The sequence below is a fragment of the Falco peregrinus genome, chromosome 2 (genome assembly GCF_023634155.1).
Source record: "Falco peregrinus isolate bFalPer1 chromosome 2, bFalPer1.pri, whole genome shotgun sequence".
Classification (NCBI taxonomy): domain Eukaryota; kingdom Metazoa; phylum Chordata; class Aves; order Falconiformes; family Falconidae; genus Falco; species Falco peregrinus.
This window is the reverse complement of record NC_073722.1, coordinates 65,635,047-65,652,518: the sequence shown is the minus strand read 5'-3', so window position 1 is coordinate 65,652,518 and position 17,472 is coordinate 65,635,047. Positions and strand designations below refer to the sequence as shown.

Here is a 17,472-nt window from a genome sequence, read left to right as displayed (position 1 = left end):
TTTTATGAAAACTAAAAATGTTAGAGCTAAAAATGTTGGTTTGGTTTACTGGAATAGACTATCCTAAATCATCCTTTCCCAAACATCCAGTTCAGTTAACCCGATCCACACATGAGTTGTGTTTGTCCGGAAAAGGAACAGGGACAAAAATGCCTCCTTATAGGTGCAAGTTTTAACTCTTCAAGTCTTACAAAGCAGTACGCACCAATGAATGGAACAGCAAATGTGCCATTTTCTTACTTTCTAAATACTGTGGTTGCTACAAGTACTCTGTCTTCATTGTTTCATCCTTTTGCTCCTCTTACAGCCAGACCCCTAAGGCACCTTCAGATGCAAGAGTGTATTTCAGCATCCTAGCTCCTCGCAGTATTCTGATACCATTTACATTGTATCGCCAGAACGAATGACATCCTGTAAATTGAGTTAACGCTATTGATTGTGATGTTACTGCCAGGAATATCAAACATGCGTAACCCCATTGCAGATGTAGTTCAGATATTCTGAGCTGTTGCCAGATGGTCTGCTCCCCGTCTTGCTACTATTTTCTTTCTGCTACAGCTGGAGGATGATCCGTTGTTGTTATAAATACAGACATGGACACAGCAAATAACGTTCTTGTGGCTGTGCCACACTGAGGCTTTTTTAATAGGGCAGCTGCAAATTTGTTAGCAGGGATCAGCTGAAAAGCATGATGTGTAGAACGGACAGCACAGATAGCATAGAGCGTAGCGGGGTGGGGCTGTTTTTTGATGCTGTGAGCAAAAGCCAGGCCCCAGAAGAGATTTCTTCGCAAGCACGGGTTGGGTGGAGAGTGGTGCAACTGCTGCACTGACAGATGAAATCTTAGATGGACAGAAAAGGACTGCAGATCTTGTGGGCCACATCTTCAGACATGCTGGCTACCACTGGAGAGGATTACAAATCCTTGCCCAACTTCTTTTCTACTGTGTACATCCTTAGGGAGTTTGAGATTCCCGCTACTGCTGCCCAGCCAGTCTGGCTCATTCCTGGGACTCTTCCACTTGGCAAAAAGCCCTGTGGTGGAGGATGATTTGAAAGCGATCCATGCGGTCCTGGATTTCACAGCCTTCTGAAATGCAATGCCAGCCTGACATGACTCTTCCTGTACTGCTCATATAGGGACTAAAGATCAAGAAAATAACTTCCATGCTAACCACAGACTTTTCTTTTTAAATACAGGATGTTTTCAAATTGTGAGACAGTGCCTAAATGAATGACATCTGAGGTAGTCGTTGGAATCCAACAGTGGGGTCCTGTGGTTTTCCACACAGCAAAGAGCTGCTTCCAGCTCCTTTTGGTCAAGGAGTCTTGGTAGTAGAGGGTGTGAAGATGGGCTGCTGAGATTCTCTTGGCTTGGTCACAGGCCCTTGTGGCTTGAAACACAAGCTCATTCTCCTGAAAATTGTAATGGTTCAAAATGGGAACTGCTGGCCTTGGAGCCCTGCTGTACACTTATCCTAAACCTGGGAAAACAAGTTACTTCAGTTCTGCCCTCATTTATTAATTTCTGCTTTTCGAGAGGGCAGGCAGCGCATGTACATACCACTTGTTTTAGATACAGAATCATAGATGGTTAGTATTTTAAATCAGTGCAACAACCCTCTCCTGGTTTTAATTTACATACTCTTGGGGTGACATTTTAAATTCCTGGCAAAAATGTGGCCACACTAAGAAACGACTAGACCCAGACAGCACTGAATGATATATGAGATGGTTGTTCTGCTTCTGCCTTGAATCCATCCATCAATTAGCATTCAAAGTCTCTTTTGAAATACAGTCAGACTTTTATTACTGTAATACAAATTTGTGGTCTAGCACATGCCTTTTCATTTAAAAAGAAGCCAACGTCTGAATAAACAAAATCACTGTGCTCCAAGAAGATGCCAGAAAGCCTGGTAGGATGCTTTCTGTGGACTTAAGATAGGCTCCGGGAGTTTCTTCGTATATAATGTACGGACCTTGGCTGAGCTTTGAACAAATGCGGCCTGACAGTGTGGCCCCCTGGTTGTAGCACTGCCTTGGCTTTCTAGATTCGTTTTGCAGTGACCAAAAATTAAGTTCTTCAACCCATCCTGTAGAAGATCTGAAAGATAGTGGCATTTACTGGGTTTGCCTCTGGGTGTGCAGAGTTAGGGGGCAGTGGGATTTTTTGTAAGTATATTGCTGGTCCCAAAGTTCTCTAAGTTAATTTGCATTTGGGAAAAAGGTGAAAGGAAAAAAAGCAACCCATCAGCCTCATGTTTTGTCTCCCATAGGTGATCAAAGCTGTGGAGGAAGGCTACCGCCTGCCAAGTCCCATGGACTGCCCTGCTGCTCTCTACCAGTTAATGCTCGACTGTTGGCAGAAGGACCGCAACAGCAGGCCCAAGTTTGACGAAATTGTCAGCATGTTGGACAAGCTCATCCGTAACCCAAGCAGCTTGAAGACGTTGGTTAATGCATCGAGCAGGTACAAACTGAGGCCAAAGCCATGTCTCAAAGCAAGATCCTTGTCTGAATAACCCACCTCTGGGTTGAATTACCACTTACTGTTTATCCCACACTTGTTCATGGGTGGATGTTTCTCCAGCTTCATTATATCCAGGGGAGTTTTCCCAAATCAGCTTTTTCTGTTAAAGTTGGCCGGTATGTGAGCAATTCAGTTACTCTGTAAATGTAGTTCTGCTGCCACAAAGAAAATTATTGTGCCTGCCTTTCAGAAATGGGAGTTTCAGTGGTATTTATAGATCTATGATAAAGCTACCTGTGCTTTACCCCAAGGTTAGAGAGGGCAGGACTTAAGTGCATGAAGCAGGTAGTAAATGCTGCTCTAAATACCTGCTTGTTGACTTTATCTTGGTAATACAAATGAAGAGCATCTCTTGGGGAATCTCTTAGGATGTGCAAAGCTCACGGTGTCCAAGAGAACCCTCCCACAGTTGTTCCCATGTTTGCTAGCCACCACCACCAGTTCTGACAGTCTTGGTAATCGCGAGAGGATCTCTGTGGTTCCCAAAGAGCTGTACACAAAACATTTGCTAAAACAACATTAAGTGAATCGAGCAGCTGGTGTGCAATTAAGCATGAATCTGAATAGCTGCATGGCTACAAGTAAGGTAAATATGGTCAAGAAATAAAGCTGCACTTAGGGAAAAAGAGATTAATATTTTTTAGTGCGTTTTAGTACTGGGATCTCCAATATACTGGAGTATTGGAGACAATTTTTCTTTTTTAGCTATAAGCACACAAGTATTACTTCTGAGCCATCTGTGTTGCTAATCACTCAGTCCCTTGCAAGGTCGTGAAGGAGTGATGAATATAAATCATTCACTGATGGCAGTGGAGCTTCCCTGATTAACACGGGAAGAGGCCCTTCAGAAAAGCTTATTCTCAGAGGAAAAAAAAAAAAAAAAAGACACGTCATTTTCCTTGGCCAGGAATGAGAGGGATGTAAGATGAGGTTAGACTGGTGGTGTGGACCAAAGCAGATGCACTGTTCTGAACTTAGACCCATCTGTCTCCACACCTTCCGAGTGAGTCTTGCACAGCTGCATGTGGTGAGTCTTGCCTGTTGCAGCTGGACCTGACATCCCCATGCTGGCACTACCCCGCGCATGGCATCTCACGCACTGAAAAAGAAGAAACACCAAATCTCTGTTAATTTTTAATTACAAGCTAGATCTGATTCCTCAGGCTATTTTACATGCATCATTTACCATCTGAAGAAGAAATCGCTCTTATTAGCAATTAGATGTAATGTCAATCCCAGCAAACCTGCAGGAAAAGGTTTATGATAGCATGAAATATGTGATGTTTCTCTTTTATTTTCAGTTCAGAACAGTTCTTTTCCAGGCCTGTTATGCAGTGGTTCATGCACTCTTACACCAAACTGTTACGTTAGAAAAGAGGAAAATAAGCAGCAAACCATTTCCTAGAGTTGCTAAGCACTTTGCTGGTGTTTTATTCTATGAACAGGTCCATGCAATTTCAGACCTTTCCTTTTTAAAGCTGCTGTGGGTATTTTCAATGTGAATGGAGCACCTGAACAGCCAGGTTTTGGGTCTGTGTTTCTATAGTCATAGATTGCTGTGCCTGCACCATAGTAATTCCAAATGAATCATAATTTCAACATACAGCAGCTGTAAAGGATTTTTTTATATATGTAATGTATTCTTTATGGAAATTCTCATTAATGCAAATAAGGAAGGAAGTCACTCTCTACATTACTGCGTGTGCATATCAGTAGGTACCTCCTGACATTAGTGAAGAAAATCCACTTCTCATTATGATTACTTAGGAGTTTTGAATTCCTCATGTGTATAAAATGTTATGGGAAGCCATTATGTTCTTGGTACTGCAAGTATTCACTTTTTATTGGACCTTTCAGCATTGCTATTAAATAAACAAATAATACTAATGTGCTCATAAAGTATATAAAGATTCCTGAAGTGCTATAGTAATATAATATCCCAGCTCTCCTTCCAGTTGAAAGTCTTTTAAGTGTAATCCTCACCATCAAGAGGCTTGACCCCAAAAAACTTTTTTTTTTTACCTGTAGGTAATAATTTTTATGCAAGACTTACGTTAGCTGTATCCTGCTTTACAAAAGCAGGGGACAAATGTAGTTTCTTTCCTGGCTGACCTTGGACAAGCTCCCTTTGCTCTCTGCGCATCATTAGTAGTGTGGTGGACCTGTACATAGCACGGGTCACTTGTGCCAGGTACTGTATCTCTGTTTCTGCTGTGGTGAAGGGTTATTATTTGCCCGCATTGCTTCTTCCGTGTACGGCATAACCGAGCAGGTAGCAGTTGCCACGGTGAGGTCTTGAGTGAGGGTGCAGGAGCAGGAGTCTGCCTCTGCTTTCAGGTCTGGAGCGTGGTTGGAGCATTGCTGCTCCCTGCAGGGCTCGCCAGATGCTGCCCACATCCAAAATCCCCCTGCGGGAGCAGCCCCCGAAGTGTTGACAGCAGCCTGCCATTGATGGCCACTGCTGGGAAACGTAATTTGGGTTTCGGCTTCCAGGCTCTGGGCTGTCTTAAGTTAATTATGAGCTTTACAGGAGGAGGAGGAGGAAAACAGAGCGGGAAGAGTGAAACCGAAGACTTTGAAGAGTGACCAGGGAGCGTGATAGAAAAGGAGCCTGCTTGTGGGTGAGAGGTGGCAGGGTGGATGCTCATCCTCTCCTCTCTCTGCTTGCAGTGAGAACAAGAAGTGGCAGGAGGTAACTCAAACGTGGGTGAAGTCACAGGTGAAGTGATATGTTTGATACACTGCGTATCGAGCCTGCTGGCAGGATTTAGGCTGCAGCAATCACTGAAAATGCAACGAAAGAGTCATCTTTACTGTATAAAAATGCAAGCAACTGAGTCACGTTGGGTACATCTCGATACTGATTCTGTTTGCTGCTTTGTTTTTGCTTGCCTTTAGAGTATCAAATCTGTTGGTAGAGCACAGTCCAGTTGGGAGCGGTGCCTACAGGTCGGTAGGTGAGTGGCTGGAAGCCATCAAAATGGGCCGATACACGGAGATCTTCATGGAAAATGGATACAGTTCGATGGATGCTGTGGCTCAGGTGACCCTAGAGTGAGTAGTTGCCCAGATCGTTTTTGTTTGTTGGAATGGGGGGGCAGGGGGAAGTGGTGGGCAGCCAAGGGACAGACAAACAATTAAAAAATACACAGGGATGAGGCTGCAGAAAGGGAAACTCTTACCCTTTGTTTGCAGTCAGCACTTTCTCTTTTAGCATCTGTATTGATGATAACAAATGCAGGCAGGAGTAAAACTTACGGTCACTGCAGCCAGTACTTTGGCTCCTTTGCTCACAGAAATTAATGCTTGAGTTCGAATAATTGCCAGGCCATCCTCTCAACATAATAGAAGCTGATTATTTGGGGTTACCAACAAATAAAAAAACCCACCCTACTCGTAAATGTATAGGAGCTAGAGTCACTACTGAAGTATACTGTCTTTACACTGGATTAGCTGGTTTCACAGTTCATCTGGACATAACCAAGTGGACAGTCAAGCCCAGTAAGGCACAGAAATAGTATTCAGCACTAACAGAAATAGGCACAGATACAGACAATGACAACAGAAGAGCATCGGGAAACCCACAGCTGTAGGGGACAGGGTCCCTGGCCAAGACTTTTCCTTCTTAGTGTGCCCTTGGTTTTTGCACGTAGGTATGACTGCGGTTGGGGTGACAGCATTCAAATGACTTTGTAAATGCCTCAGGGCTGCTGATTTGTTATGCTCCACCTTTAATTGCCTGCCTTGCTTGCATAATTATGTCTGTACTTTCCTCATGCCGCTTACTCAAACCCGCCCCAGAGCCTGCCTTTCTATCTGGGTTAAATTGAGCTTAGTTTACTGCAGGCGTTAAGGCAGAATGGGAAGGATTATGCTCCATGCCACTTTGGAGAAGGTTGTGGCTCCTCTGACCACGTGCAGATTGCCAATGCACATACAGAATCATTGCTGTTGTTTAGGACTAAAAGAAGAAAAATCCCCACACCCCAAGGACCACAGCATTTATCCTGTGTGCCGTAGGGCTTGCTGTGGAGTTCACCCTACAGGGTAGGGGGCCCTTGCGCATGATACAAGTCGGTAACATCTCCATGGAGTTCAGTTTTGTGTTACATGCAGAGAGGGAGGGCAGGACCGTATCTGTTCTTACTCGGGTTTTATTTGTTCCACTCACATCACCAGTATTTGTCCCTTACACCTGAACTCATTCACTCTGTCCTCAGAGATTCAGATTAAAACCCCGAGCTAGAGATTAGCAACTGTCTAGGGAGTCAAGGTGCATGGATTTCTGCATAGATCCTTTTTTGGGTGCCTGAGACTCTTATATGGAGTTTCCCAGCCTAGTCCTGCAATTACGTGCCATGTTACTTTGGCTTTTGAAGACTCCACGGTTCCTTACCTGCTCATCTGATATGGCAGCGCCCAGAAACACCAGGCTTCACAGCTCCATTTAGACTGGTGGTCTACAAACATTGACCAAGGAAGAGGTCCATCCCCAGGGTGGTCAGAGTCCATACATCAGGAAGACCTAGACAGAGGGTGAGTGGGAAGAGGAGGAATAGTGTAAGGCAGTAATTTAAGAGAAAAGGTAAATGCTGGAGCGTTCCCTTCTACTGTGTCACCTCAGTCCTATAACCAAACCAAACCATTTTCCAGTTGAAAATGCAGGTTGTCTAAAATGTATCACAGCCTTGTTGCTGTTTGGCTGAATTAGTTATATCAAGGAAGAAAACAGGGTTTCACAAAAGCTTCCAGTTTGTTCCTCATTAGGATTTTATGCAATTTCAAGAGCTCTAAAAGAAGTACTTGGAAGTAAAATGCTGTGGTTTGTGTCAGAGAAAACATTGATTTTGAGCCCAAATTAATGGTAATTTTTGACAGTAAATTAGAAGTTCACTTGCTCTTGTAGCTTTAAACAGTCTTAGCGTCCCTCTGTGCTGACACAGTCTTAGTCCCGCTGACAAAACTATTCCTAACGTCCCATTTTCTTGAGTGCAACATTTCAGATTGTGAAATTATCTCCTTAATTTGACTTTAAAATGTAAATACTTCCCTGTATTTACTCTTTGGTATTCCAGACATTTCAAAAGTATCCCCAGAATCTTTTCAGGCTACTCCAAAAGTACTTCAAAATGGTGGGTTTTTTTTCCAGTTGGCAGTGAACCAAGAAATCCATTATCTGTACCATTCTAGCCAGAAAGCGAGTTGGTTTAAAAGTCCTTAAGTAAGGTTATAGCTACCAGAGATGCTCTGACCCTCACCACCTGCAAACCACCTCTAAGGCCCCCTCCACCAGGTCCCAGTGTCTTCTGTATAGCACATATGCCACCCTGCTCTGGTCCTTTACTGACCCCAGTGGAGACAACATGTCTGAGCTGCTTCAGCTTTCTTCCAGGCTTTTACAGCAGTAAAGCAGTGCAGAGGAGCTGATGCCTGGGAGCCTAGGGAGCTTCTGGATTCGTTTTTTTTTTAAGCCTAAAGGAGACATTTCATAAATCCATCTGGTATTTCAATTGAAACTGAAAAAAGGTTGAAACTAACTCCAGCTAGTCAGTTATCCGTGCCAGCAAATGAATTCCTCCCCCAGCTGCCTTGAACAGAGATGCTTGTGTGAGTCAGGCTTGGTTCTTCAGCAGCTCAGCCCGTGCACCTGTGCATTGCGGTGGTGACTTAGCAAGAAGGTTTGACCCCACTTGGGTCTATTGTTGGGAAAGCTGTGAAAGGTTCATTTAATAAGCCATCCAGCCATCCAGATCAAGACCTCTCTCATCCCTCTTAAATAAAGTAAAAAAAAGACAAAAGACTGGATTCTCAGCTATTAAGAAAGGAGAGATCATCATAGTGGCTTAAGAGGAAAGTTGTCCCGTGTTGAAGACCTGAACCACATGCTCAGGCTGATATAAACTGGCAGATTGCCCTTAAAATCAACAAATTAGGGGAGGGAAATGGCTCCTGGGTGGGCTTAGCTGAGACTCTCATGGGTTCTCCAGTAAATAAACACCAGAACAAGCAAAGTTCTTTAAAGGTTAATATGTTGGGGGTGTTGGTTTTCTGGAGGTTTTCATTTTTTCTCCCTGTAAAAGAGAACAACAAAACATTTTGTAGTCTGCAAAGGAGAATTCAGGTTAAATATTCCTTGTCATTTTTAAAAGAGGCAACTGTTCAGTATATTCCAGAGCTGGGACTTGGGGGGATTGGGTGAAAAGATGATCTGAACATCTGAAAGTAGCTTGCTTTCCCCAAATGACATCAGTAAAACATTCTCTGCAATTTAAGAGGTTGCCTTCAAATGCCATCCAAAATGATCTTCCCTGAATTCAAACTGCATTAGGACACATGTGAAAATTAGATAGAGAAAGGAGAACTGGATAATCACTGCCAGAAAAGGCAGAAAAAAAGATGATGAATGTAAAGAATTCCTAAAATCTACTGAAAAAACAATTACTAGTGCTGCAGTAGGGGTTGGCTGTAACGCTGACAGGACTGGTGACTGTGAGCACTCACCTTTGTGGCCTCTTTACAGGACCTGGTTGAGGTGGTAAATGTTCAGCTTCTTTTTTTAATCCCCTGCCAACATGCAAAGCAAAATCCTGATTACTGCCCTGCTTCTTTCAAACTGGTGGCTTGATGCATTTATTCCAGAAAAGGGTAGTATTAGTGACAAATTGCTGAAAGCAAAAGATGAAAAAGCTAAAACTGGTGAATATCACCCCAAGTCCTGAGCTCTGCCTACTTAAGCAAAGACCTAAAAATGTATGTGTTCAAACAAAGAGTGATTTTCTACATTTAGCTCTAATTCTTGCAAAGGGACGAATCACCTTGTGAAAAGTGGAGCCTCACCCTCCACCCCCTCTTTCCAACTGGATATCAGACTTGAAGGCAACCTTTCCAGTGGACCAGACCTGCTCTTTAAACTTGTGGACCACCTAGTGACTTTGAGTGTGTCTGGAGCTCTTTCAATCCACTGCAAGAATAACTTTACCAGGACAATACTCAAGGATAGATAGATCCATGACATGAGTTTCAGTCTGACCCTTGACTGGACCAGTTACTAACCATGTGGACTACATACTTCCACCTTTTGAAAGATCTGTACTCACTGAATCTCAGGACACCCTGTTGTTTGTTATTAGATGAAGAGGTCTGAATATTTGTAATAATATGTGCTGTGTTGCTTTGCATTGTATATTTTTTTTTCTAAAATAAAATAAATTATTTATTAAAAGTTATACTGGATGAAGATGGTTTAAGAGTTCACCTGCTCTAGATGCTTATTCTTAACCTGAAATCTCAATCCTGAGATTGTGATACTGTATCTGCTTCTGAACAAACCAATGCTCATCTCATAATCAAGTAGGACAGGAATAATGAATAAGAGCAGATGAACTCTTAAATATTTTTTTTTTAAAATGTCCTCATTTCATGCCTAAGTCCCTAGCAAGTGGATTCCTTTTTTTCTTTAGCGTCTTCTTTGAGGTTCTTCTTCTTCCCCCTCATTCAAACTGACAACTAACTCACTCCATGAGTAGTCCCAGTCTGCATGGGCAATTGTAGAGCTACACCACATGAAGAAGAGTGGTGAAATCTGGCCTGGGTGGGAGATGAAATACAAAATATCCGTGGTGGGTTGACAACTGCCAGCCGCAGAGATCTTTCAGCAACCTGGCCCTTTTGCTTGCATGACTAACTGGCTGATAAAGGGGGTTGTATATTATGTGGCAATCCAGTCCTAGTCTGCACTGTGTTTGACAGACTGGTCCATGGTGTATAAGTAGTTCTGTTCGTGAATAAAATGTTTGAAATATATTTCTTACAACGTGGAGACCGTGAATTCAACCCTTGCAAATGGATGTTGCAGGGAAGGGGATACCATGTTGTCCCTGCCATGTTGCAGCTGGGCTTTCGTGCAAGGCAGTGGTAAGAGAGCAGCATGCGTGCAGCTGTATACAGGCTGTTTGGGATGAGCCGACACAAATTTTCCCCTTTATTTCCTCGGCTTTTTGGTGAACTTCGGTCAGCTTCTTGCTACTGTGTTGGCAAGTGATTCAAATTCCTGCCTATTTCTATTTTCAGCCCCATGTGAATGGGAGAGAAATGAAAAAGGGAGAGTTCTCCCTGAAACAAAGATAAAAGTTGTCTCATTGCTAGGAGGATCAAGTATTTTGAAGCAGGGAGACTCCCCCAGCGCACAGGTTCACGTTATGTCCGTGGCCTCAGGGAGCGCCCATGTTGCTGCCGCAGCAACCCACACAAAACCCAGCGCCGGGGGTCAGGTCACTTGCGGGGCAAGGTGCAGCCTGGGTCCTGATCACAACTGTCATTTGACCATGGGTCTCAGTTGTGCCTTTTCTTGCAGGGAATTGCACAGTTCTATTGCAAAGCCCCGGCAGATACCCATACGCATCTCCTCTGCAGAGCTGAGCCCAGTGAAATTACCAGTTGGCTGCGGTAATGTGAGCCAGGCAGCTCTGGAGTGGAGCTTGAAAACAGTTGTATTGCAGCCCTTTGGCACAAAGTTGATTTTTTTTTTGTCCCAAAACCAGCTGGTTTGCGCACTCAATTTTGTTTAAAATTGGCTTCTGCCTTACACCGCTTTAAGTCCTTCAGCACTGAGTGCACAGGCACGTGCAACGTGCTGTAAGTAACGCTTGAAAAACGGGAATTAAAGCTGCCTTCTCTAGGTGGTTTGTGAAAAGTTTTGTTCCTGGCTTTGCGACTTGCAAGGTGGCTTTTGAATAAAGCTGCTGATTTTATAGCAGGTAAGCATATGGCAGCTCAGGAGCTGTTGTCTTCTGGTCTGTTGTTGCGCAGGTGAAGGACCCCCCAGTAGTGTTTTTTCCCCTCTCTGAGGAGTCCCCCTGCTTTTGGCCGGTGGCTCTGCATTTGAGGATTTGATATAAAAAAAAAAAAAAAAAAAATAGACTGGATCCCCTGGTGAGCAGCTAATGGATTGAAACCAGAAACTCCTTTTTCTTCTTTCTCACTTGTAAATCAATGAGGCACTCCTCAAGGATATTGAGTTAATCCCCCCATAAGGGAAAAAAAAGCTGTGTAGTGAGTAGTTTTTTTTTTTTTATTATTGGGCTGGTGGAGCTGCCTGTGAAATGCCAAGACGTACATGCCTTTCTCAAAGTTTCAGGCTGTTTTCTTCTGCATAACATGCAAGAGTATCAGAAAGAATACACCTGTGAAATATGTGGTGCTGGATTTTCAAAAGAGCTCAGCTTGCACTTTAAATACCTGGGGGTGGGGGTGGGGGTGGGGGTGGGGGGAACACCTGAATTTTCAAAAAGTGCCAGCAGAGTAGTGCTCAGCAGGGGGAAGGCAGATGCTGGCTCTTTTAAAAATCAGGTCCTATACTGGCTTGGGTTTTGTTGGGTTTTTTTCATCTTTGGTGTGAACTTCCAACTGTGCTGTGTACATAAAATAAATTGCATGTAACAATAGCACTACTACAATTTCCTTCATTATTAAGATGGCTTGCTGAACTAGTTTCACAATTCAGTGGAGGAAGAAATGAAAGCATGTCCCCCTGAGAAGGTAGACACCTTTTGCAGGTGCTGCAGCCTTTTCTTTACGAGGTAAGGAGCATTGCTGATGTGTCTCATTGACCTCCCTTGCTCCATGCCCCTTACATTGTGATTTCCCCTATGCATCGGCAAGATGCATCACTGAAAAATGAATGAAGTGTTTAGTCTGGAGCAGAAAATCTGGTATTTCCTAAATCAAAAGGCTGAAAGTGTGACAATCCTTGGAGAACAACGTATCTAGTTTTTGGCTTCAACCAGCTTATGTGTTAACTTATCAACCTTCACTCAGGATTGCTTTTTATTCAAAGCAATGTTCATCTATGTAATTTTTGGACATGGATGGTTGGTTGTATTTGCATAGGAGTCTTTATCTAGAACGTGAAGCTGCTAAGAGAGGTACACTGCCATGGGTAGCTCATGCAACATCGTGTGAAAGCTCTTTGGTGGTCATTGCTTGTGTTCACCTGCAGTCCAGCACGTAGCAGTGCTGTGAGCTGCAGGCCGGGTTTGCAGTATGTCTCAGGTGATGGTTGGGATCCTGGGTTTTGCTGATGATCCCCAGCCCTTGCACGTGCCCGCCCTGCCAGTGTAGTTTCCAAAAAGCACCTATGTGTTCGAGGAGGTCACATCCTGATGTCTTTCAGTGGAGAGCTTTCTCTTAAAAGACTTGCACAAAGGGTGTCAACAGCTCTGGGAGTCACACGTGTATTGGCAAGACCGTAGAGCCCGACTTTGAAAACATCTTTCATTCAGTCCAGCGTGGAGGTAGAAAGTGAGGGGCTGATATTTCTCTAGTGGAAGTCTTCAGACAAAACACCATGTCTCCTCTAAGTCAAACTGCTTGTCTAACTGCCTCTGTGTCTTGTGTTGGAAACACAGATGCACCTGTCTTGATGTTTCTTCCAAGCTTTTATTCCTATATTTTATTTCTTAACACTTTTCCCCCTAGAAAGAGATCCCTACAATTATACTCTGCCGTAACCATAGCCTTACCCTGGCTGTAGATGTGTCATTGAATCTGATCACCCAAGGTCCCACTCTCCAGGGGACAAATTGTTCCACTCCTGTCTTTAGATGGGATAAATTGTCCACTGGATGTGCCTCTTTCATGCCATCAGCATGAACCTTGGGGATTACCTTTGCCTGTACACCTAAATTTTAGAAAGCTGAGCTTCTGAGAAAACAATCTTCCCTCCTAACCCTGCATTTTACATAAGCTATCTTGTTCTGCAGCTTTCCTGTAATGGCAGCCCAGTAGACAGACTCAACACAAATGCCTTTGGCTTGTAGAATTCATCCCCAAAAATAAGAAACGTGGGTTTATGGGAAGATTTGCAAAGGCCCAGAGAGGAGCTGCATTGCCAGTTCCCATTGATTTTAGGTGGTCATTGGGGCGATGGCCATGCTCAAGGCTTTTGCCCTTCAGCTCGCTGTAAGAGCTGGCTCTAAGATTGCAGTTGGTGTATCTTTGTATTTTCCTCATCCGAAGAGGAAGGAAGCATGGACTGACCTCACTTCTCACTGCTCGTATCTGAGATCAAATACCAGCCTTTCCCAGGAGAAGAGGAAAGTGCAACGCAGGCTTTCTTACATTGCTTTTCTCTTGGAAATAGGACTTTTCACACCTAGCAAAGTCCATGGCCAAAGGCGATGCTGACACTTTGCTGTCCAGCTTTTTTCCTTGGCCAGCAAGGTGATCTCAGTCAAATCCCATCACCTCTCCGAGATGCTGTCAGCCATTAAAAATCAAATAAATTTTAAAAATGGGGGAAAATGAAGCTTGCCAGCTAAGCTTGGCTTTGGGAGCTGCCAATGGTAAGAGATAGATGCTGGCAGCAGCGTCAGTGCGCGCGGCGCGTAGTGTGTGTGGCGGCATGTGCCTGAGAGGTCCCTGGAACCAACGTCTGCTTTCTCCCACAGGGATTTGAGGCGGCTGGGAGTGACACTTGTTGGTCACCAGAAGAAGATAATGAACAGCCTTCAGGAGATGAAGGTCCAGTTGGTGAATGGGATGGTGCCGTTGTAACTTGGTTTTAAAGTCGCTTCCTCAAGTGGGTCGATCCTGCACTTTGTACACTAGCCCTGAGATTTATTTTGACTAAAAAAAAAAAGGAAAAGATAAAAAGGGAAATTCAGTGCTTTCTATAACTGAAGGATGTTGGCCTCTGCCGCAGCATTTCTAAAGCAGTGTTTGACTAAAGTTTTCCTTTTCTTCCTATTTGTGTCCTCATTTTCATGAAGTAAATGTAAGATGCATGGAACATGGAAACGAGTCTGCTGTATGTGGGGTTAACCCGTCTCTTAAGCTTCAGCAACGACAACAAGCCTTCCCAGCACACATGGGACATATATATATATATATATATACACACACACACACACATATATATATATATATATGTAGCACCTTTATATACTGAATTGCAGCAGCACATGGTAATACTTCCAAGGACTGACTTGAGCAGAGGAGTTTTGTAGCCATTCGTGGGCTCCCAAAAGCTGCAGTTTGCTGAAGTTTAACTTCAAGTCTTACTTGTCTACAGAAGTGTATTGAAGAGCAATATGATTAGATTATTTCTCAATAGATACTTTGTTTTGTAAATTTGAAGAAGAAAAAATGCTGTTACACAGCATTAAGTTATAGAGACTAGTGTATAAACATGTTGCTTGCTCCATGGCAAATACAATACAGGGTGTATATTTTTTTTGTTTCCTCCCTCTGTGTTACCAAGTTATTTTCATTTGCTCTTCTGGGAGGATAATACGTGACTAAGATGTATATACTGTACAGTTTGCTACGCATCAGGTACAAGATTGGGGCTCTTTCCTTGGTTTGTTCTTTTTGTCCCTCCCTCTTTTGCTTCTTTTTGTCTCCCTTTTGTGTTACTGCCATGCTTTGTATTTCTGCTTCTGTTTGGTTTGAGCAACATATAAAGCCTTCAGGAGTTTTGATTATGTGTATGAGGTAGAAGGAATCTGTTTAAATAAAAGATGTCGCCCCTCCCTTTCCACTGTAGACTGGGGATGTCCAGAAGAAAAGTAAAACATCTGGTTCTCAGTGGCCTCACACAGCATTGGGTTTTGCGTGTACGAGTCCTGCCCAAAGGTAGCATGGGATAACATGCCTCCACACTGGTGTTTGAGCCCAGTAGCCATCACCCAGTGTGGCCTCTGCCCCTGTCCTTGGCACCCAGGAGAGAAACCACAAGGTGGTTTTAGCTGGAAGGCAGGCATTTTGATGTTCTTATTACAGAGGTTAAGTCCTGGTGTGCGGAGGTGAGCCCACAGTCATGCAGCATGGAGATTTTGCAGTATCTTTCCCCCCAAGTGGTGCTGCTGGTGGGATTATTTTGGGAACTGTGCTGTCCCAGCTTGTCTCTCTGGGCATTTTCATCTGGGTATGGAGCTGGCCACCTTGGGGCAGCGCAGAGAGGAGGGAAGAGCAGACCAGCCCAACTGGTCGCAGCAGTGGCATCCCATGGGCGAGAAGGTCCCACTCATCTGGAGCTGGCGCAGCTAGAGTCAGCACTTGGTTGTAGCTGGTTGTGTCCATTAAAGCTCAGAGCTGCTGTTTTCAGAGGGACCCGAGGACAACCCAGTCCCCTGGGAATCCCACCAAGAAACAGTTTGTGGCTGCCCTCCTCCTTTTGTTGTAGATAGGATTAATCAGCACAGTTGATTTGTTATTCATAGGTTGTGTGAAGGCTTTGGTAAAGATAAGGATTTAAAAATGGCTCAGCAGAAGGCGAGTGTTTGTTGTTTCTCTAGATATATTGTTTCCTTAGGGGTTAAATAGCATCTTGTAGCATCCTTCTTTGGTGATAACATCGACAGAGTGACTTGCTGCAGCTCCCTTCGTCCTTGGTGCTGCAGAGCCAAGCACGAGGAGCTCATCCAGAGCTGAAAGGAGGCCTGCGTCCTTCACATCTTGCAGAAGCAGGTGTTGAATGCCGCCTTCAGCTGTTCCAAAGGTCTTTCTTCCATTTCCCTGAAGCCTTTGGATGATATTTAATGCAAGGAACGGTTTCTAAAGAAAAGAGGAAGGTCTAGTTGGACAGGGTTGGATGGATTTTATATTTTTCTTAGCAGCAGGGCTTTGCTTGCTTTCATTGGGGGTTTCTTCAGGCAATATTTGCCTGTTCTGAAATGGCCTCCTCCTCCTCTGTGAGTTGCTGCCGAGCTCTTAGGAATCGGGAGAAATGGGAGGGAGAGGAGCTGCAGCGAGGTCTGACAAATCTTGATGGTGTGATTTCTCATCCTGTTGTTTCATTTTGGCAGCCACTGGACCACAAAAGAGGAAGGGGGAATCAAGACATAACAATTTTGGTGCGGAAAAGAGATTTGTCATATAATAAATAAGATTATTAGAGCTGTCAGCAGAACAGTCTTGGGATTATTTGTGCATCCCTGCCTGCAGCACTTGGGGAAAATAACCTGTAGGAAGACAGAAACAACTCATTTTGTCAGGAGGAATCCTTGAGTTGCCGTCCGCATCCATCGGCCGCACCGGGAGAGATGGTATTAGCAAATATGCAGCATTTTCTGCCTGTCATCTCTGTTCATTCCTTACCTGTTGGGTCTGCAGGAGGAGTTGGGTTTGGTCTCTTTTCCTGGACTTTTAACAGCAAAATCCCCTTTACACCATTTGTGGGGTTTTAAAGGCATATGCAGTATGTCTGGGATGCATACCAGATGCTGGCATAACCTTCAAAATAATTAACTAGTGGAAAGCAAACTGTTCTTAAGCCAGACTGCATTTGTAAATAGGGCACCTCTTCTTAGTCCCTCCAATAAATAAATAACCTCTTCTATTTATTTCAAGAGCTGTTCTTGTTACAGATGTCTGTATAATAGGCTTTGTCTTGGAGCTAAAAATAAAATACGATGGTGTTTTTCACAAGTAGGGTCCAAAAGTTACAGCTTTTATGTCCACAAGCAAATTCCAGAGACAACAGAGGTTTTCAGTTCCCATGCAAGAACTGCAAGTACTCTGTATTTGGGGCATGATCGTATGTAGTGGGGTGCAGCAGAACAAGATGACAGTAATATTTTACTGGTTATGCTCTTTGTAAGGGCTGTAGGTGGATTTCCTGCCTACGATAAGTCCAAGTGCTTTGCTTTTCCAGCTTGCTACTGCTGCAGCTGGTCCAACAAATACTTTTTTTCTGGTCTATTTTGCTGCTAATTGTGAGGAAGATATTTCAAAGGATCTGGGAGGTGAGAAGGCTCTTTTCAATATAGTTTTTCATTTTGGGAGAAGGAAGTGTCCCCAAGCACATCTTGTGTAGACTGACCCCCTTTCATTGTATAGCTACCATTTGGGAAAATTACCTGAGCATAAAAAAGGAAGACTGAATTAAAAGGAAAAAAAAAAGATCAGTTTAAAATTCTATTTATTCTTTCGATATGTTAACA

The 17,472-nt window shown here is 43.7% G+C and overlaps 1 protein-coding gene across 11 annotated transcripts in view; it reads left to right on the top strand.

The window, feature by feature from the left end:
* EPHA5 (EPH receptor A5) overlaps nucleotides 1-16,957 on the top strand; it is a 211,653-nt gene extending 194,696 nt beyond the window's left edge. For 7 of the 11 annotated variants that reach the window (XM_055796937.1, XM_055796936.1, XM_055796933.1 and 4 more), the window contains 3 exons: nucleotides 2,277-2,470; nucleotides 5,429-5,584; nucleotides 13,978-16,957. In XM_055796937.1, coding sequence (XP_055652912.1) covers nucleotides 2,277-2,470; nucleotides 5,429-5,584; nucleotides 13,978-14,083 — 456 coding nt within the window. In that variant the 3' untranslated portion in view covers nucleotides 14,084-16,957. Of the gene's footprint in view, nucleotides 1-2,276; nucleotides 2,471-5,428; nucleotides 5,589-9,334; nucleotides 13,954-13,977 lie in introns of those variants that run through there. The other 4 variants (XM_055796929.1, XM_055796932.1, XM_055796928.1 and 1 more) reach the window with 2 other exon arrangements.
* Nucleotides 16,958-17,472: the final 515 nt, after the last annotated feature.